Raw genomic sequence first — 24,789 nt, forward strand, 5'->3', positions numbered from 1 at the left:
AAGAACGCTCTCTAGCTCCTCTCCTCTCCTTCTCAGGCAGAGGAAAACTTCTCTCCTGGGGAGCCCCAGTGTGTGCCTAGTTCCGCTCAGAGCAGTTCCCTCACAGAGATGTACAGCTGGACAAGTGCTGTCCCTGTGCCAGGAGAGAGCCATGCACCTTGCTCCTGTGTCAGTAATGCCACGTGGTTTAATCCAGGCTGTTCTCAGGATTCTCAGCAACACATTCTATTTGAAAGTAATTTTAATAAATTGGCTTTCTTACAACTTCCTTAACTTTCAACAAAACTCCTTTTAATTACACAGAAGCAGAGCAGCAAGGCTTGCTTCACAGTGCTGGCACCAGGACACCCTGACGGGATCACAGTTGCAGACCTGTCCAGTTCCAGTTCTGCCTTCTCCTTTCAGAACAGGGAGCACTGTGCTCGCAGGCAGGCTCCTGGCTCTGTGCTGGGCCCTGACCTGGCTGCTCTGCCTAACATCCACATCCTTGATGGCAGCTTCCAGTTCCAGCGGTCAGACGTATGGTAGCTTAACTGCTGGGGAGGGGACACATGCAGTGATCTGGGAGCATCTGCCAAGGTTTTGTCCGTCACAGGTGATGTGAACAAAAGGAAGCTGTAGTTATAAGGCAGGAGCTGCCCTAGGGCCTGCCTCTCCCAGTCTCTCACAAGTTACACTTTGGAGCAAGCCTGGAGTCAGGACAGCTCCTGCCCACTGTGCTTTGGGAGCAAGGAGGCTACAGCCTAACACTTCCTGCTTGCTTTTAACAAAAGGGCAGAGATCAGTTTTCCTCTTTGTGAAGAGGCCTGCCTGCCAACAACCTGCATGGCATCAGCTTTCCTACAACCAGCAAGTTGCTGCCCAGCTCATGCTGGGAAGCAAACAGACCCCATTCTCCTGCATCCACCTGAGAGCTTCTGCACCTAGCACACAGCTAAAGAAAAGAACATGGAGGTGAAGAGCAGGACACAACCAGAGGAAGGAACAAGCAACAGGCAGAAGGTGCCTCTTCTATTCAAATTTGACGTTAAATTGGTGACCAGTCTGTCCCCTCAGCAATGCTACTCGTGGGCTGGCAGCCAGCACTCTAGGTGGGAGGCTGTGCTCCCTGCGCATCAGCTTCCCTCCCCTGCTGCGCACTCTGCCGCTGGAACTCCAGGCGGGTCTGGCGGTTTGACTCCAGCAGTTCTTTCAAGCAGGCATGGAGGTAGTCATTCTTCTCCTCCAGGTGATCCAGGCAGGAGTTGATCTGGTCCAACATGGAGTTTATTGATGCATATTCTAAAAGGAAGAGAAGAGACTTAACAATGTAAGGATACTGTCACTGCGGTCACTGAGAGCCGTGAGAGCTTCTGCACAACAAGCCCACAGCCTTCTACCTGCCCCCGGGTGGGTGAAGTAAAATGCAACTGAATCCTGCATGTGGTGTCAGCAAAGAGACTAACAGAGAGCTGGAGAACTGGTAACAAGACCAAAGGGAAGCTGCCTGGCACTCCACTCCCATTCCCAGTGTATCTGACAGCTTTTGGTCTTGGACACAGCAGCCAGCGCGCAGCAGTCTGCACTGCAACAGCACGAGGAAACCCCAAGGCCAAGGCAGCCCAGAAAGCTCTCCCGACGGTGCAGGCTTTGTGGCAGCGTGCCAAAGCCTTTACATCCCGGGAGTGATCCCGGCCAGGTTCAGGGGCGTCTGTCAGAGAAAGCACTTGGCTGCACCCTCTTTAAAAGGGTGCGGGGGGTGTGATGCTGTTCCTCCAGTCCGCAGTGAGCTGCAGGCCCGTGGAACAGCTCTGCCGTGGTCTCACTTTTCCTGACAGGACAGCGTCTGCAACGTACCTAGGTGCTGCAGAGGAATGTTCCCAGCCCACTGCATTCAATTCCTGTGCACTGCCTCTCCCAGGCCTTCCCGCGTCACCTATCCTGCGACTTCAAGGGCTGACCGCCATCTGCTTCCTCGCTCAGCCGCGCCCCGGTGGCCGGGAAAGCACCGAGCGATGTTCCGCAAGAGGAACTAAGAACCGACGGCGGGGCAGGGGTCTGCAGGAGTTCGGGGCCCATCGCGGGGCCCCGGTCCCGCCGCCTCCACGCACCTTCCTCCCCGAAGCCGTCCCCGTCCCCGTCGCCGTCGCTGTCGCTGTCGCGGCCGCCGTCCCCCGGCGCGTGCGGCTCGCCGTTGGGCCCCGACATCCCCGTGCGCGCGCCAGCACGGCCTGAGCGGGCGCGGGCGCGCGCAGGGCCGCCAGCCAATGGGAGAGCTCGGCGCCGCGCGCGTCACGCAGGTAGGCCGCGCAGGGTAAAGCTTGTGGTTAGCGCGCAGGGAGCGGCGCGGGAGGGAGCGGCCGGGCGGCGCCGGAGGGCAGCGCGGAGCGGGAGCGCAGCTTTGGGTGTTTTACTCAAGCACCTTCCCAAGCTGTCTCCTTGCCCCGTGGTGTGCTCAGCCCTTCCAGGCCTCTCCGTGACAAGGGCTGTCTACGCCACAGAGCATACCATCCCTTCATGCCTTTAGGCACCAAACGCAGCTCTCAGGCCAACATCAGTGCCCAGCGCCTTTCGCAGCACAGCATGTGGGTTCTGCAGGAACAGGCGCCTCAGCCCTTGAGGAGCCCCGGGCACCCACGGGTGCTGAGGCTGCAGCAGGAAAGCTTTGCTCCTAAGCTCCCAAAAGGCAGCCGCATCACCAGCCGGCTTGGGCAGCCGAGCGTCTTCAGCCGCCCTTAGGTCACCTTGAGACTGCTTCTCCGAAGGAATGAGCGCGATTGCCTTTGCCCTTCCTTGTCTTTGGCCCAGTCCCGCTCGTACTGCCTGTTTTTTTCATGCCCGGGAGAGAGATCACAGGGATGGAAAGAACTTGAAATTAGAGCATTAATTAAAGCAGAGCTCCTGAGATAAAGCTGGTTTGTGGACTCCCATTATTAAATGGCTATTTGGGGCGGAGAGAGCTTTACGTCCTCGTTTCACCCGGCAGCCATTCCTCCCGCTTCAGCGGTGTCATCCCGCTGCAGGCTGCAGCTGCAGCTGGTCCCAAGCAGGGCACCGTGCAGGCATGGGAACCACGCTGTGGTGAAAAACGTCAGGACCCTGGGCGTGAGGGTTTGCGCTTACACCGCGGCGCCATGCCGGCCGGAGGCAGTGGTTCCCTCATTCCCACTGTTTTGTGCGTTATCGGCGAACTCGGATGTTGGAACTGCTGCTAGAGAGCGCGGCTCCGCTCTCGCAGCGCCCCGCAGCCAGCGGGGTTCAGGCAGCCGAGAGCTCTGCCACCTCAGCGCGGCGCCTGTGCCGCCGTTCCAGGGGCGGAAGACAAGCGCAGGGGCGGGACGGTGCCTGCCAGCCCCCCCACCGCCGGGCTCCCCTGCGCCGTGCCTCGAAGATGGCTGCCGGCAGGGCCTGGCGGGCGGCCGCGCTGCTACCGGCATGGCGGCTGCGGGCGCCGCGCTCGGGCTCCGGCCCCACGGCGGCAGCGGGCGGTGGGAGCCGGCTGCTGCTGGGCGCTGCCTTCGCGCTGGGTGGCGGCGCCGGTCTCTACCTGGCGGCGCGGCACCGCCTAAGAGAGCACTCGGCCGCTGAGGTAACGCGAGGCCGGGTCCCGGGGGCCCCGGGGCTGCCCTCTCCTGCCCTCTCCTTCCCTACAGGCCGCCCCTCGCTGTGGCTGCTGCCGATTTCCTGCCCGCTGCCCTTCCCGAAGCCCGGGCCCGGCCGCGGCAACGAGCCCCGGGAGACGGAGCTGCGGGGAGAATGCGGAGCGGCTTCGGCTGGCCCTGCGCGCCTAGAGGCTGCTTCTGCTCCGGTTTCCGCGAGGAAGCCTCTGAGCCGCGGGCAGCGCTCCCGGGGGGCTGCAGGGAACGCCCGTCAAAACCAGCGCCTGCTGGGAGCAGAGCTGCGGTGTTGCTTCTGCCCAGCACCCCGGGGTTGTGTAACCCAGCAAACGGCAAAGGCGAGGCAGGGCGCGGTGGCCGCGCTCGGTTTGTACCACAGCAGCGGCTGGCAGCGCCTGGCTGTGGCCGCGGCGGGAGGGGCTGCGCACGGCGCTGCCCGGCCGGGCACAGGTCAGTTCCTCTCGGGAATCTGACCCACAGCAAACTCCCTGATCTCCCTACTCTCTGTTCTCAACTGATGTTATTAGTTGGGAAATGCATTTAGAAGGCTGTTTCGATTGAAAGTCGGTTAGAATATGGTTGTGTTTTCTGTAGTTTTAGATTTTTTTCTGGCTCTGATTGGGAGCTTCCAGGAGATTAAATAGATGTTTAGAAAACCAGGTACTTGGTCTCAGTGGAGAGTGAATATTTGTGATGCCATCTGAAGAAAGCATCTGTTTGCCAGGATGTTTTGCTGATCAGATGCTGAAGCTGAGGGTTGATGACAATGACTTTGTGATAAAAATACAGGGTGGGAGGAAGATATCACTGCAGCAGAAAATAGAAAGCTTCTGTTTTCTTCTTTCTCCAGCTGCCTGCAGGGAGCCTGCAGCTCACTCTCTACCAGTATAAAACGTGTCCATTCTGCAGCAAAGTCCGAGCTTTTCTTGACTACCATGGCTTGCCCTATGAGATTGTGGAGGTGAATCCCATCATGAGGAAGGAGATCAAATTCTCTTCCTACAGGAAGGTGCCGATCCTGCTAGCCAATGCTGGAAGCCCTCTGGTAAGTCTTGCTGTGCACAGAGCTCTGTTGCCCCACAATCAGTGACTTGGAGGCCTTGTCTCTGCCATGTCTCTGTGGTTTGTCACATGTAATCTTTAGATCATCTTTTATTCTCTCCAGAGCCCAAGATTTGTTTCCTGTGCCCTGGCCCTACTTGGTCTTTCTTGCAAGGCCTGTTGTTTGTGTAGTGAGTTTAACGCAGGGATCGTGGGACAGCCCTTGTGCAGGAGCTATCATTTGTACCAGTGGTTAGCAGGAGCTGCTTGTGTCCTTGTGGGACAGGAATGAGAGCTCACCAAAACTGAAGATTCAGCCTGGCTTTTTTTTTTTTTTTCCAAGTTCCTTTGCTCCTCAGCTGCTGAGAGCCCTTGTCCTAAACTCACTGGTACTGCATGTGTGGCTGACCCCCAGGTCCTCTTGTCAGGATGAAAGATGTATTTGAAGGGGTGCTCTGAAAGGGTCGCAAGAGACATCTGACTGTAGGGCTGCCTAGATGTGCAGGGACTCCTCTGGAAATGCACGGGGGAAAGGGACTGCAGCACTAACCTGGAGCTGCAGTGAGCAGGGGAAAAGACTCTTTAATTTCCTTCTCAACTTCACCAACTGCTTTAAAAAGTTTGTTTTGATTCTGTTTTTTAGCAATTGAACGACTCTTCGGTGATCATCAGTGCAATAAAGACGTATCTCATTTCCAAGTAAGACAACAGGGTGATGGGAGAGGAACTGAATGTAAACGGACCTAGAGAGCTAGAGATTGGCAAGACTCTGAATCAGTCATAAGAGTCTTGCTGACCTTGGTCTCTGAAGCTCTGGGTGCTTGGCCTAGCAGCCCTGCCCCTGGCTGTGGTGGTTTGGAAGGTGCCTGTATGTGTCGTGATGCATGTCTAGTTAAAGCTTTTACCTTTCACAACGGCTCTTTTTCACCTGTGAGAGTCTCTTTGCACAAAACCTACTTGAACACGGACTAGTGTTACACTGGAATTGGGATGTGCTTGCCTGTAGCTAGCTGTAACACCTGGGCTGAAATGAAATTGCTGTGCCTGAGACCTGTGCTTTAGGGCTGTGCTACAAAGCCCTTGAGAAGGGTGGGTTTATGCCTGCAAAAATGTGTGTTCTGGCATGGACAGAGTAGTGCACTGATAGTGCCTATTTGCAAGTACTTGCTCCAGTCTCTTCTCAAAACTTATTTCAAATAGAATCTAGAACCTTGTTCACTTGCTTTTCAAATAGCACATTTTAAAGTGTGTTTCTTTCAGCCTGTCCCTTACTCTTGCTCATTTTTGTACCAGCAGAGCAGTGCTGACTGTGTTTCTGTCCACAGGAGAAATAGCTTAGAAGAGATCGTGTCCTTTTATCCTCCCATGAAAACTGTGACTGAACAAGGCAAGGAGGTGTTTGAGTATGGGAATAAGTACTGGCTGATGCTGGATGAGAAGGAGACAAAGCGAGTCTACCCTGTCAAAGAAGTGAGGGTGTAAGTGCTCTTAGGCTGCTGGGCTCTCCAGGCAGGGTCACAGCCTACTCTCGATGTGCTTGGGGTGGTATAGGTAGAAAATCTCACTGGTGCTGACAAATCTTGTCACACTGCCCTGGATGTTTAAAGCCTCAGCAGTTGCTGTGGTTTTTTGTGGTTCTTACATATCCTGGAACAGTGCTGCCAGCAGCCTGGTCACCACCATCATGGTCATGCTAGCCTGCAGTTGTCTCCAGTTTCCTTTTTGGCATTTCCGTGGGTTAGTTGTTTGGGCGGTGTTGGATTGGTTGATGGGTTGGACGCGATGATCTTGAAGGTCTCTTCCAACCTGGTTTATTCTATGTATTCTATGTATTCCTTCACATCACAAGGGAATGCTCTGGAGTGCTGGTTTCCCTTTCTGCTTTTCTTTCTTGTGAGGAGAAGCTAGTGCTCTGGGTCTTCATTTTATTTGGAGATTGGAGGAGCCTTGCCAAAGGCAGCAATGCTGAGAGCATTGTAGAGAGGTCACTGGAGCACAAGGCTGGGCAGGAGTGTTTGACACAATTCATCCTCTGGCCAATGCTGCTGTGATTCTTCTGCCTCCTGTAGCCTGTACCTCAGTCACTGAAAATTCTCTTTTGAATGCTTGCAGTGAGGAAATGAAGTGGAGGAAGTGGGCAGACGATTGGCTTGTTCACCTCATCTCCCCCAACGTGTACCGTACCCCCAGAGAGGCGCTGGCCTCTTTCGATTACATCGTCCGGGAGGGCAAGTTTGGCACCATGGAAGGGTTGTTTGCCAAGTATGTGGGGGCTGTTGCCATGTTCTTCGTCAGCAAGAGGCTGAAGAAAAGGTTGGTACTGCCAAGCACTGAGTTCTCAAGAGAAGTAGCTCCTCAGCATCCTTATCTGTAAACCTCAGGTGTCAAAAGGCAGAACCTCAGTCTTCCAAACCAAACCGTTTAATGCAGTGTAACAGCTATACTTTAGCTGGAGGTACTGAACCCCTCTGCTTGGCCACTCTTTGATCACTGTCCCCTTAAGCTGCCCCCTTCACTCTCAAATACTTTCCAAATTGGTAGACAAAGTCAAGCCCAGAAGATGAGAGATGATTAAAGGAAGGAACAATCTGGTGCCTTCAAACTGGTTCTTCTCTTTGTCCAGACATCAGCTTCGTGACGATGTCCGGGAGGACCTGTATGAGGCAGTTAATGAGTGGGTGAAAGCTGTTGGGAAGCATCGGCTCTTCATGGGTGGCAGCCAGCCCAACCTGGCTGACTTGGTAAGGCCTTAACTTCTGCATTGATCCTTAGGTGTGTTGCTAATGACCCACTTGCTCACCTCTGTGAAATGGTAGATGCAGACAGGCAGGGAAGGTCAGGTACCTGCCATCCCTTGTGGGTGTCCTTTGTGCAGCAATACAGTTGCCACATGAAGGGGGTTTAGAAACATCTGAGTTACACAGGCTGTGTTGTTTTCCTCCAGAGAAATGTTTCCTAAGGTGAAACCTGCAGTTCCCATCTGTGGGTGGATGCTACTGATCATGAAGAAGCATGACAAAAGCAGGGTACAAGCCAGGACACGGGTCTGGCTGCTGAGAAAAGCCTGCACCATTGATGCTCCCTTCATGGCTGCTGGGGCTTCCTCAGCATGCAGCAGTGCCGGGGGGAGCAGGATACATCCCCTGCATCAGCAGCTCTCCCTGGGATACAAGAGAAGCATTTCTCCCCAGGGCTTGATGCAGAGATGGGGTTAACTTTTGGCCCATAACTGCATGTAGATCCTTATCTTTCCTTACTGTTTCCTCATGGAAAAACATCCATATTGGTGAGGACCTGTCTGCCATCCAGTCTGCCTTGCTAGTCAAGAGTAGGTGTCAGAACAGGGCAAGAGCCTTACTGGCAAGGCTCTTGAGACACAGTGATACCCTGAGCCCTCCCCCACCACTGACTCTGAGTCTTGCTCTGATCTTTATCCTCTGGCACAGGCAGTGTACGGGGTGCTGCGGGTAATGGAGGGGCTGGAAGCCTTTGACGACATGATGGCTCACACCAAGGTCCAGCCCTGGTACCAGCGCATGGAAGAAGTCATTCGAAAGGCTGCGGTCTGATGCCAGCTGCAGCTGCCTTCCTGAAGTACTTGCATGGTAAAATACTTCAGCAGGAATGGCATTTCTGTGTAATGAGTGGAATGGACTGGTCACAGCTGATAGACTGACATGCAGGCACAGGCTGTCCTGTTTGGTGAGCAGAAAGGATCTGGCTGGGTCTGTGTTTGAACATGGTATTTAGAAGGACAGGGACGGGTAAAAGGAAGGGACCTTGAATGCTGCTGGAAAGGAGAAGCTCTGAACTGAAGAATGCAGCAAATAGGCTTCTTTTAGGTGAGAGCCATTCTCAGGGCAGGTTGCTGTAAAAGCATGATGCTGGTGGCTAGGAAAGGTCCCAGCCACATCTGATGTGGGGCTGAGCAGTGTTTGCTTCCGGCTGTCTTCCTCTACTCCTCCAGGCCATCCCCAGTGTGTTCCTGACTGAGACACTCAACACTATTTTTTAAAGGACATTTTTTCCTGCAGTAGAGTCCTGTAAGCCCAGGGCTGAGGGAACTGGAGGAATCCACTGTAATGGGAAGGCATCCTTCCTGTGACAAACGCTGCTGCACTCAGCAGACTGCTTTTGCTCTTCCATGTAAACGGTTCTGTCGGTACCCGGTTCTGTATGGCCTGCAAGGATAAAAGCTTGCTTCTTCCTGTACCTTTGGGTTCTGTGGGTTCTTACCTTACCTGCCCCTCCTGGAAAGTACACCCTACACAAATTGCTCGTGCAGAGCAGGCATTGAAAAGGTTTGTCTTGCACAAAATGTCTCTGGAGTACCCCTGGAAATCAGTTGGGATTGGTTTGAAAAAAGGATTAGGAGCACCGTGTGTCTCCAGGGGCCTCCAGATGTCTGTCCTGCAAGAAGTTACACAAGATTCGGTGGTGTAGCTCTTGGGTTAGGAGCCAAGGTGATGTGCAATGTGAAGTCTGTTATCAATGAGCAGATGCTGCTTTGAGTGAGAGCAATCCTTAGCACAGCTGGAAGCTTAAATTTCCTTCTCACCTTGATAAAAGTTCTGTTTCCCCTGAAGACTGAGCGGCTGGAGGTCCTAAGGCAGGGAGCGGGGAGGACACCTTGTGTGGGTAAGAACAAAGGGTGAGAAAGAGGACTTTGGGTTTAGGGGTTTGAAGCTTTTCTGTTTGGTTGGTTGGTTGTTTTTTTTTTCCCCAAATGCAAGACTAGTTGCAAATGCCTGATGCAGAGGGCAGAGGAGTATGGCTGCAGTAAGGCAGCTGGCGTGTGGGCTGTGGCTTGCTGCGTTTGAGAGCTGTTCTGTGGCATCAGAAGGACGTTCAAGCCCGTGCTGCTGTGTTTAAGGCAATTGCACGGAACGCGCGGCTCCCGGAGCTTGAGGAAGCTACTCGGGGTCCGGCACCGTCCCTTGGTGTCGGCCGCAGGCGGGGGCGGCGCTTCCCTCAGCCGCGCCGCACCGGCGGCTCGGGGCCGCGGCCCGGCAGGAGCTCTCCGTCACTATGGAGACGGCGCCGGTTGCGGGGCGGGGCGCGGCGGCGGGCCGGGACATGGCCGGTTTGAATCGCCCAATGGGGGAGCTGCGGGACGCGGGGCGGCGGCCCCGGAAGTTCGGTGGCGTCTTCTGCCTCCGGTGCGGTGTCCCGCCGCTCGCCTCGGCCCGGCCGCGGGGGCTCCATGGCAGTGCCGGCTCTGGCCGCCTCCCCGCCGCCGGCGAAGAGGTTCTGAGGCGGCCGCGGGCTCCGCGCGTCGCTTCCCGGTGAGGGCTCCGGGGCCGCCGAGGCCTGTGTGGGGCTGGGCTGGGGAGGGCCGGGGTCTTCTCGCCCTGTGGCCGCGGGGACGTCCGGGCCCGCGGCTGTGAGTCGTTCGGAGCCGTGCCCGCGGTGCCCCCCGTACGTTTGAACGCGTAACGGAAAGCTGCTGCGGGCCCGCGGCTCTCCGGCTCTGAGCAGAGCAGCTCCTGCCCGCCTGAGGCAGCCGCGGGCGGTTCGGGCAGCCGCGGGGCACGGCAGGAGGGCTTTGCCCGCCCAGCCGAGCCGGTTGCTAGGGAAAGCTGAGGGCGAGCGTCCCCTGCGCTGCTCTGGGAGCTCTCGGCCGGTGCTGCAGCCCAGCCGCACGGCTCGTCCCGAGGGGAGCTCAACACCCAGCAGCGTTTAGGGGTGTTCCTATATAGCTCGGAGCTGGGCAATCCTGGCCCTTCGGAAAACTTCTTCCTGTTCCTGATGAGGGAAGTGCGGCTGTACCTTCCCCTCTGTAACTGGTGACGGCCGTTGGGAGCGGGGGTGCAGGTACCCTGGAACCGCTCCAGCCTTGTTTCCTTACGGAACCGGTTAAAAATTGCCCTTGGAGGTTTGTAACTGGGTAAAGCCATCGTGTAATTGTATGAACCCTTGTCTGTTGTTTAAACCAAATTTCATCACCAGTTTGGAAGGAATTGCAGTCTTGGTCTCGTCCCATGCTTGTCAGAGGATGCCAGGACAGCTCAGCTTCTGTCCCTGAGGTCAACACCTTTGATGTGTTTGAGCCTGCACGTTGCCTTAAATCAAAAGGAAGATGATGTTCAGAGCATGACGCCTTCCCCTATCTGTGGTTGTCTTACTCTTTCTCTATCAGGTGTCACTCATTCCTCAACGACAAAGCAACTTCAGTCTCTGCACAGAGCCCGCTGTCCAGAAGAGCCAAAAGCTGTAGGACAACTGTAAGTAATGTTGCGTAGGCTGACAGAGCCCTTTCTGCCAGAGTCAGATCAGTGCTGCTCCTGGTGCAGGATTTGCAGTGTTTTACCCTTCCTTCCACCCAAGTGTCCAGCCCCAGGGTGGTGACCACACCTCTGCATCTCGGCTCTCTGTGATGGGTCAGATGAGCTTAAGGTTCTACTTTTTTCCTGAAGATTAAGGAAATGTTGGGGGCCAGAAACTTTTAATCACTTGTTTAACTTCAAAAAGATACTTCAAGCAAAAAAACTTATGGAGGAGTTTACAGGTTCAGGGTTCTAGGGTGGAAGAATCTGATGGTTTCCTGTTGATTTTTCTTAGCTGTTAAATTAATGCTCCTCTCCTCCCGCCTTCATATTTCTCTTTGTAATCAGATTGTGTCTGTTACTGGAACCCTTGATTTGCTCATTTGCTCTAAGACTTTGAACTTGAGTGACTCTTACAGAGGCTTGCTATCAGTCCAACTGTATTTAGTCTTTAATAATCATATTAAAAGCAGAGGATGCCAGAAGCAGAGAAACTGTCTGTATTAATCCTACATTGGCAGCAAAATGTTCTTCACAGTGGCAGCTGGTACTGACAGGAAGCTCTAACGTTTACCAGGGTTGGCCATCGGTGTGCTCTGGCACAAAGGGAAGTGTTGTTATTTCCAGTTTCCTTATTCACAGGTTTCCTTTCATTGTATTGCCCTTTCCTATCTGTGGGAGAAGAGCCATGAAGAACCGTTCCTCATCCCCCCCTTTGCACGTCCATGTGGATGAGAACACCCCTGTCCATGTCCATATTAAAAAGGGTCAGAAAATCTCACCTGCAAAATGCCAGGTAGGAGCTGGGTGTTTGTAATGGCTGCAAAGAGGAAGGAGAGTGATCCCTGAACTGCCACAAAGACCTCAAGGTCGGCCCTGTTGTTGTGTAGAACTGGAGGACTTGGATTCCTGTGGTGACTTTTCAGTGATGTGTCTGTGCTGAAGGTGGTTTCAGTTGCTGCAGCAGTGGTGCTCTTTTCATGTCCAAGTGTGGCACTGTGAGGAGTTTTGCTTTCAATATGATCTGCTTTGGGGGATTTTTTTTCCTTTTATTATTTCTGGGATTTGTGCCCTGAAAATGTTTTTCTCTGGCTTCATCCTTATTTTCATATGAAAGGCTTGGGGAAAGGTAACATTTAGGTGTTTAAAATTACATCTTGATTGCATTAAAATGTTTAGGAAAAAACAGGCTGAATTCAAACCATCTCCTGGCATTGAGCAGCTCCTCAGGCGGCTGAGCCACACAGCAAAGAGGATCGATCTGGTTGTAGCCTTAGCCACAGGAGGCAGTGCTGAAGTTGTGTTCCTGGCTGTTTGATGTCTGGATGCTTGTGTGAAGTTGTGCTCACAGGCTGGTGGGAGCTGCTGGTGGGCGCTGTGGATGGGAGCTGCTGGGTCGCTCCTCCTTGCCTGAGACATCCTCTGCAGTCCCCTGGTCATTTTGTGGTTGTGGGGTAGGCCTGACAGGGAAATCAATGACTCCTAGCAATCAGCTGCCTGTAGAGAAGATTTAAGATACCTGCTTTGTCTCTGAGGCTTTGAGTTGCCTTCAGTTAGAGCCCCTGAAACGTCATACAGATAAATGTGGAGCTGTTAGGTGGCCGCAAACCAGGGAAAACACTTCAGGGGCTCCTCACAACCATTCACATTGCACTGTCCTTTTCTTCTCTGGTAGTAAAGTAGTCAAAAGATGATCTTTTGTGAGGTGAGTATGGGATGGAGAAGGGATTTCCCAGGCTTACCCATGTGTTGGGTTCCATGTGTTCCTTACCCATGTGTATGGGTTGTGCTGTGGTATTTTTGTGTGTACCTCCATGCAGAGGAGACTTCCTCCCTTGGCCTGCTGGGCAAGGCTCTCATCACACCACGAGTGCCCAGCAACAGAGCTGCTGTGGCATGGAGAGAGCTGCCCAGGCTGGTGACTGCAGGTGCAGCAGCCTCCTTTGATGGCTGCTGGCTCCTCTGATGTCTTCTGTGAAACACTGAGCTAGACTTCCAAGAAGGAACTACCCTTTGGTTTTGGAACACTAAACATGTCAAGTGGTTCTTGAAGTCTGAGGTTTATTTTTGTTTTCTCTTCCCTCAGCAAAAGCACAAACAGAAAACAAAAGGGGACACCACGAGCACAGGCCGAGCTGTTCGGGTGAAAGCTAAGGCCCCCTGGGTGCCCCCTGGCAAAGTGTCTGTCCGGGAATCCCCCTGCAAATGGGAGGTAGGGCTGGTTTTGCTCTGCAGTACAAACTTTGGGGTTTATCTGAGGTTGAAGAGAGCAGCTGAGCAGTGAGGGAGCTGGGCTGATCTGAAAGAAGGCTGCTGTTACCTGCTATCCATTTTAAGGGTCTTTTGTAAATATTTTTCACTTCCTAAAAACAAAAGAATTGGGCATTAATTAGCAGCCTTTCTAGAGGCTTTCTGCCTCTAGAACCCAGACAGATTTCATTCCTTGCTATGGTTTTACTAATCCAATGAGGGGCTGTGGTTCCTAGTCCCTTCTGGAGCATTTGTGTAGTATTGTGTCATGTTTTCTTTCTCTGGGGTTGATAGTTTTGCCTTTTGCACTCCTGGCTCTTCCTGGATGAGGATTTGCATTTCCAGGCTTTTCTAAAGCTTTTTTTGCTTTAGTCTGCCTGCATTCTTGACCCTGCCCTGAGGGAAAGGAAAGTGCTGGTTACAGATGGTTTTCTTTCCTTGCTAGCCTTATAGCAGTGATGCAACCTGGTCTCTGCTCTGGGGAGAGCTGGGGTTAGAATGCTATTTATGACTAGAGTGAATCCCCAGTGCTCTGTGTTGCTGTGCTGCCAGGCCCCAGCCCACCGCCTGGAAACGACCCCTGCAGATGCAGAGAAGATGCTGTCAGTGCTGCGTCTCAGCGACCTCTCCGCAGATGAGGAGGATGAGGAGGGTGCTGTGCATTGCAGGATGGAGGAGTATGGGAAGAAGATTGACAGCCTGATGAGTGCTGTGGGAGTGCTGAAGAATGAGGTGAGGGGATGGTGTCAAGACCTGCTGAGTCAGACTCTGTAGCTCCTTTCTTTCCCACCATGCTGGAGGTCTGTCCTGTCTCATGGCTGGACTTGGAGCCCAGACACTTTGTGGGCTGGGAGGTGTTTGCTGGCAGTCAGTGAATTGGGCCCTTTGCATGCAGGAACCCCCTCCAAAGTGCGGTCCTCTGATGTTTGGTGCTGGATATCTGACCATCTGCTTTGGGAGGTGGATCCTGTGTGCACCTGGCTTGTCTGAAGTTCTGTTTAAATATCTTCTTCAGGCCAAGCTGCAGAAAAAGGAGGAGCAGCAGCAAGCGAGGAAGCGTCTCCTTGAGGAGCAGAAGGAAGAACTGAAGGAGGTCACACAAGAGCTGGTAGAGACAGAGCATGAGAACATCCTGCTGAGGCGCAACATCGAGCGCATGAAGGAGGAGCAGGATCTGACTGTGTAAGGGAACTGGCCCTGTGCTGCTGCAAGCACCTACCCCTGCTCTTGCCAGCGCTGTTGGAGGTTGCACTCTGGATTGCAGTGCTGCTGAGGAATTCATCTTCCTGCCTTTTGAGTTGCCCTTATAAAGAGGGACTGCAGATGGCAATAGCTGCAGAGAAGGGCTCTGGAGTGATTATTGGAATGGAAAAACTTCTCAGAGGAACCTGTTGGCTTGTCTGGCCTACTGGAGGGCCATCCTGGCTCTGCAGTTCTTATCTCAAAGGTTTGAATTGGGGTTATGTTGGTAGAACAGCAAACGAATAAACATGCAGCTGAAGGCTGAGGGAGAACTTTAGGCCTTTGTGAAAATCATCCAGAGACGGGAGTGACAGCCCCTGAGAGGGCTGAACCATGGGGCTCCTAGTGGCCCCATTTGTCCCCTCTGAATGCCTGTGTCATAACTTTTCCTGGCAATCTCCTGGTGTCTGGTTCCTTAGCCTGAAAGAGGGCAGCCCTTAAGCAGCGCTTGTTTAGAGTCTTTATCCTGTGATTTGGGGATGAGTTTTAACCTGATCCACTGTATGTCAGTAGTGGCTGGTGCAGCTGTCAAAGGTGGTTCTTTGCTGGCTGGATTCCCATTGCAGGCTGCAGAAGAAGTACCTGCAGCGTGAGAAGGAGAGCTTGATGTCTAAGCTGAGCGAGGCAGAAAGGGATGGAGCGGCAGCAGCCAGGCAGATCCATGCCCTCAAGCACACAATTGGGAGGCTCAACATGGTAGGTGCTGTCCTTCCCTCTGCTTGCCTTTGTTCTGTTGCCCTGTTAAATGATTGTCTGAAAAATGCAGTGCTGCAGTTGCCGATCCAGAAAAGCATCAGGGGACGTGGGGGGTTGCCATGCTGGAGCTGTGGGCCAGTTTTGCTTGGGAGTGGGGCCTGTGCTTGCAGCATGCACTCAGCCTCTGCACGCAGAGTGCTGGTCTTGCAGTGCCCTGCTTGTGTTAGCTCCATGCAGGATTCCACAGGGACAGTGCTTCCCTTTTCTTCCTTTCTTTTCTCCCTTTTTTCCTTTCCCTCCTCCAGGAGAGACACATGAGCAGCTCAGATGTTGACACACTGACAAAACAGAAAGAGCTTCTGCTCCAGAAGTTGAGCACCTTTGAAGAGTCCAACCGGACGCTGCGGGAGCTGCTCAGGGAGCAGCACAGCCGGGAGGTGAGCAGTGCTGTGCAGCAGCTTGGGTGACTACAAGAGGCTTTGTTGTCTCGTGCACTGAAGTGGAGTTGGAGAGCTTCTAGCTCCCTTTTTCCCCAGCCCTGATGTTGGCCCTGTGTCATAAAGCACAGATATTGTTGGGTTTTTTCTCCATGCCTTGTGGCACAGAGTAAGGCTGGCTTTTCTGTTCTGGGATTGATTTGCCCCATTAGAGAGTATGTATAAACCAGATCTTTAGTTAGCAAGCTCTCTCACTTCTGTTGTAGAAGGATGCTCAGAAGATACTGGACCAGCAAGGAGCACTGCTGAAGAGGCTGACTGACTTAGAGGCAGAGAAAGTGGTAAGCAATACAGTCTTTTCTGCCCCCCCCCCAACTCTCTTGTTAATGGTGAAGCAGAGACCTGAGATGAGAGACTCTTCTTTGGCTTCTGTTCAGCCATCAAGTCAGATCAGTGTGGTTTAGACCAATAAAAAGTGTTTTGGCTTTTGTGGTACTGAGAGCCACTACCCTACTCCTCTGGTTAGCAACCTGCATTTCAGGGTGGATAGATTTTTGTAGCTTTGAAATCTGGGGGCTACACAAGGGTGCCTGTACCCCTTTGGCTCTCTGCTGGAGGAGAGCCTGGCCTACTTCTCCAGGCTGTGGATAGCAGACAGACAGTGTTGTGGATCAAGAAGGTTGAAGGATGGAGGCAGTTGCAGCTCTTTACCTCCACCTGTCTGAATGTATTTGTTAGTTAACATCTGAGTGGTGTTTTTTTTCCCAGCAACTTCAGATGAGGCTTCAGGAGAAAGAAAAAGAAGTGGAGGATCTTACTGTTCAAATACAGACAGAAAAGGTAACTTCCTTCTCCTGCTTTCCTCTCTCTGCTGCACCTTCCAGTTCTGTAGAACCACAGAGACCCCAGACCAGGGGTTTGTACTTGCAGCTGCTGACTTTTTAAGGGACCAAATGGCTGCCTTGCTTCTAAAACCAGACAGGCAGAGACCTGTTCCCACATGGTTGTGGATTCCATGTTCTGCTGATAAGACACCTGTCCCAAAACTGGGCAGGTGGTGCTCTCCTTGCCTGGGTCTCTTTCCAAGGCTGTGTGTGTTCCTGGTCTGTGCCGGTCCAGCTCGGTTCACTGAACCTCTACTATTCACCAGCCAGGTTGCTTGTGCTAAATGCTGAGGAAGTAAGGGGCGATGTGGTAGAGGGGATCAGCCAGGAAGGATGTTTTGCTCTAGAACAAATCCTTCAAGGTAGTCACTCACATCTGGTGTAAAATAAAGGACTACTCAGTTGTTCTCTGTTTTGTTGGAACAGAGGAGCTATGAGGGTCCATCTGAGGAAAGTGGAGGTGGTGAGAGATCATTCAGAGAGCTGAGGCTGTGCCATACTGAGTTGTTCCTTCTGTTTAGCAAACTCTGCAGCTTTTCAGGGCTTTCCACACATGAACTTGCTGAGGAAGAAGGTGTCTGTCTCGTTTCTGGCTTAGGAGCAGGCCAAGGCAGCAGGAGAGCTCTCCAAGTCACTGGAGGCTGTCAGAGGTCGTCTACAAGCGCAGCTGCGAAGCAGGGAGGCGGAGAACAACCGACTGACCACACGGCTCCGGGTGTGTCTGCAGAGCTGCTCTGCCTGCGGGCTGAGCTGGGGGGAGCAGCACTCACAGCTCCTCTGCTGCTGTGTCTGGTGGCCTGAGATACCACTGGCACACAGCTAAAGTGAAGCAGGAAAGGAAAAGGCTTTCTGCCCTCGGTGCCTGAGGCCAGCCCAGGGCCCTAAAGTTGATGTGCATTAATTGGACTTGGTTTAATCTTCCTTGCTATGGAATTATTTAAACAATGGCTTTGGTTTAGTTGAGCATCAAGAGATTGTAAACTGCTTGATCTGCTTTCTAGGAGAAGCAGTGTGCCATAAGTCCCTGTGTTTGATCACACTCCTGCCTGTTTTCTGTAGTATTAATGAGGAGGAGAGGGTGCCCTGCCCTTAGAGGCCTGCTGATGCTGGCAGGAACGTGTCTATGGTGATGGTTTAAAGGAGCTGTGATTCTTCAATAGCTGCATAAACCAACATGGGTATATGTGAGCAATTCATAAAGAGAGTGTGCTTGGGTAGATCAGAAGACTGACAGAGCAGTGTTTGTCTTGGTCAGGAGGGGAAATAGGTGCTCTAGAGAACAGCTTGTGAGAGAGAGTGGCAAGATGTGGCATGCTGGGCAAGTCTGCCAGCTGGAGGACAGGGTTGTGCAGGTGAAACACAGCTGAAGCCTGGGGGGTTATGGCCAGCTCCCTGCTGCTCTGGGTGTGCAGTGCAAGGACATCATTCCGTGGTGTGTTTGTCCCCCTGCAGAACCTGGAGCGCAGTGAGGCTCAGCACAAGGTGGAGGTGGAAGGTGCCATGGGACAGCTGCAGGAGCTGAGGCAGAGGGCAGAGAGTGACAAGGAGGCTCTGAAGAAAGCTGCCAGGGTGCAGAAGGAGCAGGCAGAGCGTGCCCAGGAGTATGCAGAGCAGCTGGCCCTGCAGCTGGCACAGAAGGTACTTGAGCCACCTCCTGGATCATGCATCTAAAGGTTTGACTTTCTGGCAGTAGTCCCTGGAGGGCCTCTGCTTTCAGCTAAAGAGGTTTATTTCTGTCTCTATGCCTTGGCCTATTTGGGCTAAGTTTAGAACAAATCCAGTTGCCTCAGCTCTCCCTGTCCTTACCTTAGGACACAGAGTAACACTGGAATTCCAGGGGCAGAGTCCCACTGGTAGAATCTTAGCCATGCTTTGTGATAGTTCATCTGACTTCTGAGAGGGTTCTCCTGTCCCTGCTGTTACCTGTTGGCTGGCAGTGTTGGAGGGCACCTCTGAAGGATCAGGAAGAATAAAGGAAAATGCTTATCCTCAGTATTTGAAGGCTTGGTGAAGTCTGTGCACATACTGTACTTGCCCTTGTCACCATCTCTGCACACTGCAGTCACAGTTTTGCCTCCCTGGCTCTTCCCCTCATGCATTCCTCCTGCCTGCTAGGACAGTTACGTGGCTGAGGCACTGTCCACCCTGAAGTCCTGGAGGAGCCGCTACAACAAAGCAGTGAAGGACAAGAGTGGCCTGGAACTCGAAATTGTGACACTGAACAGGTTAGAGGAAATTGGTGTGGGGAGACAAGGGTGAGTGGAGGTGGGTGCTGAGCTCCAGGAGCAGCTCACTGAGTCATTTGACTGCATTGCCTGCAAATCCCCACGGGCTGCACTGCCGGAGGGCTACAGCAGAGGTTGGAGATGGGGAGAGAGAGATGTGGGTTCTGCTGCTGACTTGCCCCAGCTAAGGCAAGCTTTATAAGGGTTTGCTAAGCCCTAAACTTCCTGCTCCTTTGCCATTTTGCAATGCTTTGAAGGAACTGAGGTTATTTTCAGATCTATTTGAGGTGGTCTGATGGAAGGGAATAAGAGAGGCAGGCAGTATAGTTTTTGCCAGTTTTGTTCTGAGGCTAAATAAATGTGTGGTTACCACTGCAGCACAGTTGCTGGTGCAGGGCAGAACAGGCAGCTGGGGGACAAGAGAAGAACCTCTTTACCCTGTGTGCCTTTAAGGCAATGCAGTGGTCTCCAGGAGGCAAGTCAGCTGATCCTGAGCAGAATGAGAGGGCTGAGGTAGTAGAAGAATGTAACAGATGTGCAGACATGGCTGGGGGAGGAAGGGAGAAGGATAGGGAGAAGCCAAGTTTCTGAACTCTGTCTTCCCTGTCACTTAAGACATCATTTTCTCTCCCTGTGGCAGCCGTGTTGCAGACTTGCTGGAGCAGCAGGCAGCCCTGCAGGACAGGATGCAGGAGGACAGAGAAGCTTTGGTGGATAAATTGCATCGCCAGAGTTCAGAGACCAGCTCCTTCAAAAGGGAGAACGAGAGGCTGAGGGTCAGTTGTTCTGAAAGACAGGGGCAAAGGATCCAGCATGTCAAGTTGCTTGGCCACTGAGGACAGAGCTGAGTTGCTGCCATTCAGTTTCAAACCAGTTTTACCTTAACCAGCCTATGGTAGGGCAAGTATGATGGGAAGGGACATAAAGAAGGTGACCATCCTGGCAGGCCTGGGTCTCTTCCACATTTTGCCTGGGATTGGCTCCAATCCAAGCTGTTTCCTCCAGCTGGGATCTTGCATCTTGTCTTTACAGCTTCATGCTGTTGCAGCAGCTCCCAGAGTGGTAATCTCCAGAGCAAGGAGCTGGCTGCTATATTTCTTCTGCCCTCTCTTACTGCTGGTGATCTTATAGGTGACCTCCATCTTCCTCTTGGGAAGCCAGGCACTGATCCAGATGGAGGGTGGCCCTAGGCCAAGCAGCACAGCTGGTTCATGCAAACCTGGGGAGTGCATATCCATCCCAAAGCTCTGTGCTCTGCTGGTGTAAGCTGGGCAATGCACTGCAGCCTGGAAGGCTTTGCCAAGTCTTCTTTCTTAGGCCAGCCAGTGCCAGGCAGCTTGTGGGGCAGCTGCCTCCGAGTGCTCAGTGGAGGATGTTTCCTTTTTACAGGCTAGTGTGGTCCCCATGGAGGAAAAGCTGAACTTAGCACAGATGGAAGTGCAGCAGCTCAAGGGCTCTATCAGGAGCTATGAAGGATTGATTGAAAGCTACAAGTCACAGGTAGGCTCTCATGCAGCCCTTGCACAGCCAGTGCTGTCTTCCTTTGCTCTTGTGGCTTACTCTGTAGGACTTTAACCCTTTGTTCTTGGAGGATGCTGGAGTTTCACATGTTTTGGGTTGCTTTGTCTCTATTAAACTGACTACCATGTGCTGTATGCCCATGTGGAGGGCTTGCCCTTCTGTGTGCTCATAAGCTGCTCCTGAGGAAGGGCTCCCAGATTACCAGAAAATAAAAGACTTATTTGAATTACTTCACTTTTCCCTGCTCCTTTTCAAAAGGTAAAGGAGAACATGACATGCTTTCCTCTGCCTCTCAGTGTGGCAAGGACTGCCCCTTGGTGGCTTTTGGGGAGCAGGTTTTGGATACCATGGTGGTAGGAAGATAAGGCAAGAGAGAGAAATGTTTGGTGGAAAGCCCAAATTATCCAGGTGGCAAAAGCAGAGCTTCCAAATCCACCTTTGGAGCGGTGGTTACTGAGGCAGGAAACTCACTGCCAATCCTTGAACAGTTTTGATGACTCCAAAGTGTTGCACATTTGAAAATTGTGGGTGACAGTCTGTGGGGGTTTTGTACCTTCAGGTGGTGAAGAGCCAAATGGAAGCAGATGATATGGCAGCAAAGCTGGAGAAGTGCAGTAAAGAGAATAAGATACTAAAGGATGAAATGAACAAGGAGATTGAGTTGGTAACTATTCCTCTAAAGCCTGATGTGGGACGTTCATGGATCCTGGTGCTCTGCAGTGAAACCAGCTGTGGATGGGGCGTGAGAGGAGTGTCTGAGTTGGCCCTTTCCAGTAGTTTTTCTGAGGACTTGTCCATTCCACAGAAGTGTTTGAACATTTAGCAGCTTAGTTTTCACTGTCTTGCCCTCCACAGGGTGTTTAGCTTGCTCAGTGTGCCCTTAGCTGCAGAAACAGTGGCTTAAACGTGCCAGGGCTCAGCATTTTGTGATGTACAACAGCTCTCCTCCAAGAAGAGCAAGCTTCCAGTGAAACTGAAGCCCAGGATCATTCTTACTCCATCTGTGGGGAATGCCAAATCGTGACAAAGAGCCTTTTGGAGTAGACCACCTTGGGCTTTGAACTCTTGCACTGGCCACATACCCACACAGTGTCCCTCTGGTTGCAGACTAACAAAGCTTCACTGAAGTTGAACTTGTTAGCCTTGGCCCTCATGTGCTGCTCTTTGGCTGCAGGTGCGCCAGCAGTTCCAGAGCCGGCTTGCTGAACTGGAGAAGCTGCCTGAGATCCTAAAGGTCAAAGAGACACAGCTGGCAGAATGTCAGGAGCAGCTTCAGAGTTATGAGAAGAAGAGCATGGACCTGTCTGTGGTGGCTGCAGATCTTCGCCAGCTGGTAAGGAGCTGGCAGGAAGTAATGACAGCGCTGCAGCCGCAGGGCTGAGAGCAGGCAGAGCTCCTGGCACCTCTGTGCTCATCTGGCTGAAAAGATTAAAGGTGCCCTGCAAACCTGCTGTGTTCTGTGTCTGTGTGCAGGGAGTCAAAAGATTTCTCCTCCTTTGGTGCAAAACCTTACTGGGCCTTGCACAGCCACAGTGCCAACGCTTACTGGTGCCCACACTGGCTTCTGTACTTCAGCACCTTGCCAGCTTTCCTTCCTGTGGGTCTTCTGCTGTCCTAACCTCATTTTCTCAGCCTGATTTTGCATTGTTTTCTCCCCAGGACCGTGTAGGTGCTGCAGGACAATTGCAGGCAGGTGTGGCCTCTACAGCCATGCCTCAGGACACAGCAAACAATCTGGCAGCCTGGCTGCTGTGCTGTGACTGCCTGGGAGTTGCAAACCTTCCTGGCACTTCAGCCTCTGGTGCCTTTCTGGGCAGCTTTCAGTGGGGTGCTTGGCTGTGCCTGTGCTGCATGCAGGTCTTTGCAGACCTGGCTTTTCTCTTGCAATGCTGAAGAATTTTCTCACACCTTTCCAAATGCTGCTGGGAGCTGCAGCAAAACAAGGGTTCAGTGCTTTACTTCTCTGTCCTTTTCTGGGCTCTCCATAACTGATGAATTGAACACATTTGCTCTGGAGAGCTGCTTCTGTTGTAGGTGGCTAGTCATGTGTCTGTGTAGTGACTACTCTGTGAAGTAATTCCTTACTGTAATTTTTAGATTGAGCTCCAGGGGGACAAAATGGAGATGACAAGAGAGAGGTGTCAGTCTGCCCAGGAGGAGAAAAGGCAGCTCACCTTGAAGGTGGAGGAGCTAGAAAGGTTAGAATCATTAGGCTTCTCTGGCTCATAACCTTCCATTTCCATCCTCTTCCCATTGTTTTTTCAGGAAATTGAAACAGCCTCGGTGGTGTTCCAGTCCCTCAGGTGTCTCCAGGGTTCTGTACTTGTCCCACAACAGTCTTACCAGTAGCTCCCCACTGGAGAGGAGTTTGTGTTTGCAGCACCCATAGTGAACGTGGTTAGCAAGGATTATGGTTCACAGAGCAGGCACCAACAGCTCCTTCTCCCATCTAGCTGTTTTTGAGGTTCCTATGTTCCAGCCACGCTTGTAAATTCCTGTTAGTGCAGTGTCCAGGGCAGTGCAGGTCTGTGGTGCCCTGGATGTGCTTCCACCTTGGAAATGTAGAGAACTGGAGAGGTGTTCCTGGGGCTCTTGCCTTGAAAGGGGGAATAGGATCTGTTCCCAGACTGGCCAGGGCCCGGCAGACTGAAAGACTCTGTTTAACATGAATAGATTTCCTTCACTTCCTGTCTTAACCCAGAAAACTGGAGGCAACAAGTGCCCAGAACATAGAATTCCTGCAGGTCATAGCCAAGCGTGAGGACTCCATCCACCAGTGCCAGCTGCGGCTGGAGGAGAAGAGCCACGAGTGCAGCTCCCTGGCCCGGCAGCTGGAGACGGCCATCGAGGACGCCAAGAGACAAGTGAGCAGTGTCCTGTGAGCTCTCCCACAGCCACCCACACTGTGGAGGGGGAGCAACGAGAGTGCTGGAAATGCCTCCTCAGGCTATGACCTGCAGTCCTCATATTCTGTGGAATACATGCAGTAAAATGCTTGGAGCTCTGCCAGCACCACAGCTGCTGAGGAGCCGACCCCTGCACTCCCACCCGCAGCAGAGAGAGGAAAGCACAAGACTGAGCTGCTGGTGGTGGAGAAGAATGTGTCCAGTTCCAGTGCCGAGGCCTTCGGGCAGGGGGGCAGGGGAAGCCAGTCTGTCAGGGACACCCTGTAACAAAGCTGCTGCCCTGTGTCTCACGTAGGTGGAACAGACTCGAGAGCGAGCAGCATCTCGGGAGAGGGCAGCCCAGGCCAAGCTGCTGGATTTGGAGACGCAGTTGAGCAGGAACAAAACAGAGCTGAACCAGCTGCGGCGGAGCAAAGATGATGTGAGTGACCCGTGAGGGATCCTTCTGCTGTGCTGCTGGTGCCCAGGCAGCAACCAGAGTCCATAACCCAGGGGCATGCCACGGAAATCAGGCAGAGCTGTGTCCAAGTGTGAGGTGCTGCTGGTTGTGCCTGACAGGATCTCTGCCATATCACTGGGTCAGGAGCTCCTCTGGACTCTGATTTGTTCCTTGCAGCAGCAATCTGAATGAACTTAGTCCAAGCTTGTGTGTATGAGGCCTTTTGTGTGGTCATGTGAGATTTGCATCAGATGCCAGGGTCACTGTTACTGTGCTTGGTTATCTGACAATGCCACTTCTGCTCTAGAGCAAAGGCTCTCTTCTGGCAGAAGGAAGGGGAGTCTTCATAAAGTCCTGTTTGCTCATTTCCCTCCAATTCCACTTGGCATTGGGTTGGCACAGAGCTCAGGTCAGGATGCTTTCCAGAAAGTGTTCAGTGCCTCATAAGTAGCTAATGGGTTGTAAGTGGCTGCTGCTCGGCCGCCCTCTTGCCTGTTCTTGTGGTGGAGCTGAGAAGGAGCAGCTGAGGCTGCACATGACACAGCACCATCTGGCAATGTCGCCTGCTGTGCCATGGCCTGCTGGCCTCAGCACCTCTGGGAACAGCTCCAGTCCGAGGTGCAGGAGAAGGAGGCCCTCAGCTGTGTGCTGTGCCCCTCCACAGGCAGAGCGCCGCTTCGAGAGCCGCCTGCAGGACCTGAGGGATCGCCTGGAGCAGTCGGAGAGCACCAACCGCAGCATGCAGAGCTACGTCCAGTTCCTCAAGGCCTCCTATGACAACGTCTTTGGGGAAGGGGCCCTGCTGGGCTCCCCCAGCCGCTCTCGCTCCTCTCCCTGAGCGCAGTGCTCCCCGGCCCTGCCACGGCAGGAGCTGCGGTTCAAAGCCATATCTTGTGTGGAAAAGGGGTTGGCATTTGGGGGGCACTGCTGGGAGTGCAGCACGAGCTGGTAAAGTGATGGTGGGAAGTGTTCTACCTGTGGGTACCAGCAATGCCAGGCTGTGCCCCAGAACCTGGTGATTCAGGGCCAGATGCTTTCAGCTCTTGAAGCCTCTGGTGGTATTTTTTGTTGAGTGTGTTCCTGTTTGTGAGAGGTTTCTCCCTTCTCATGCTTCTCTTTTCAGGCTGTTTCTGTGTTGGCTCAGATGGTGTTTGGGTTATTGGTTTGTGGGGATTTTTATTATTTTTTTTTAAGCTATTGAACTTTCTGTCAATGGGCAAGGGCCCAACCCCAGAAGTGTGAACCTGGAGGAAGTGCCTGGGCTCGGCACTTCCAGCCATGCTGTT

At 52.9% G+C, this 24,789-nt stretch overlaps 3 protein-coding genes across 6 annotated transcripts; 2 read left to right on the plus strand and 1 right to left on the minus strand.

Annotated features, from left to right (window-relative positions):
• Positions 1-113: 113 nt before the first annotated feature.
• On the minus strand, positions 114-2,187 carry BBLN (bublin coiled coil protein). Its single transcript, XM_054174288.1, has 2 exons — positions 2,091-2,187; positions 114-1,281 (listed from the first exon to the last, which is right to left on the minus strand). Exons 1-2 carry the CDS (start codon positions 2,185-2,187, stop codon positions 1,088-1,090), a joined length of 291 nt encoding a protein of 96 aa, XP_054030263.1. The 3' UTR covers positions 114-1,087.
• A 1,163-nt stretch (positions 2,188-3,350) lies between these two features.
• Positions 3,351-8,868, plus strand: PTGES2 (prostaglandin E synthase 2). The gene is made up of 7 exons (XM_054174286.1): positions 3,351-3,568; positions 4,447-4,641; positions 5,281-5,336; positions 5,963-6,115; positions 6,750-6,950; positions 7,261-7,378; positions 8,084-8,868. The coding sequence occupies exons 1-7, from the start codon at positions 3,371-3,373 to the stop codon at positions 8,204-8,206; spliced, it is 1,044 nt and encodes a 347-aa protein (XP_054030261.1). The 5' UTR covers positions 3,351-3,370; the 3' UTR covers positions 8,207-8,868.
• A 1,808-nt stretch (positions 8,869-10,676) lies between these two features.
• On the plus strand, positions 10,677-24,686 carry ODF2 (outer dense fiber of sperm tails 2). 4 transcript variants are annotated; one of them, XM_054174267.1, is made up of 20 exons: positions 10,677-10,861; positions 11,546-11,699; positions 12,990-13,115; positions 13,706-13,885; positions 14,169-14,335; positions 14,962-15,091; positions 15,397-15,528; positions 15,795-15,869; positions 16,297-16,368; positions 17,011-17,127; positions 17,865-18,050; positions 18,528-18,637; positions 19,278-19,413; positions 20,027-20,137; positions 20,718-20,822; positions 21,333-21,491; positions 22,256-22,356; positions 22,860-23,022; positions 23,360-23,485; positions 24,168-24,686. In XM_054174267.1, the coding sequence occupies exons 1-20, from the start codon at positions 10,677-10,679 to the stop codon at positions 24,339-24,341; spliced, it is 2,709 nt and encodes a 902-aa protein (XP_054030242.1). In that variant the 3' UTR covers positions 24,342-24,686. The 4 variants fall into 4 exon arrangements, with proteins under 4 accessions (XP_054030242.1, XP_054030245.1, XP_054030243.1 ...); XM_054174270.1 differs by lacking the exon at positions 22,256-22,356 and having other exon boundaries at positions 22,903-23,022; XM_054174268.1 differs by lacking the exon at positions 20,718-20,822.
• The last annotated feature ends 103 nt before the right edge of the window (positions 24,687-24,789 follow it).

This window comes from Dryobates pubescens, chromosome 29, assembly GCF_014839835.1.
Source record: "Dryobates pubescens isolate bDryPub1 chromosome 29, bDryPub1.pri, whole genome shotgun sequence".
Classification (NCBI taxonomy): Eukaryota; Metazoa; Chordata; class Aves; order Piciformes; family Picidae; genus Dryobates; species Dryobates pubescens.

Excerpts from the sequence above, each read along its gene's own strand:
- BBLN (XM_054174288.1), bottom strand. The coding sequence starts at position 2,187 with ATGTCGGGGCCCAACGGCGAGCCGCACGCGCCGGGGGACGGCGGCCGC. Across the intron at positions 1,282-2,090 it reads GGACGGCTTCGGGGAGGAAG|AATATGCATCAATAAACTCC; the intron begins GTGCGTGGAGGC and ends TCTTCCTTTTAG.
- PTGES2 (XM_054174286.1), top strand. The coding sequence starts at position 3,371 with ATGGCTGCCGGCAGGGCCTGGCGGGCGGCCGCGCTGCTACCGGCATGG. Across the intron at positions 3,569-4,446 it reads GAGAGCACTCGGCCGCTGAG|CTGCCTGCAGGGAGCCTGCA; the intron begins GTAACGCGAGGC and ends TTCTTTCTCCAG. Across the intron at positions 6,951-7,260 it reads AGCAAGAGGCTGAAGAAAAG|ACATCAGCTTCGTGACGATG; the intron begins GTTGGTACTGCC and ends CTCTTTGTCCAG.
- ODF2 (XM_054174267.1), top strand. The coding sequence starts at position 10,677 with ATGTGTTTGAGCCTGCACGTTGCCTTAAATCAAAAGGAAGATGATGTT. Across the intron at positions 10,862-11,545 it reads CCAAAAGCTGTAGGACAACT|GTTTCCTTTCATTGTATTGC; the intron begins GTAAGTAATGTT and ends CCTTATTCACAG. Across the intron at positions 18,051-18,527 it reads CCCTGCAGCTGGCACAGAAG|GACAGTTACGTGGCTGAGGC; the intron begins GTACTTGAGCCA and ends CCTGCCTGCTAG.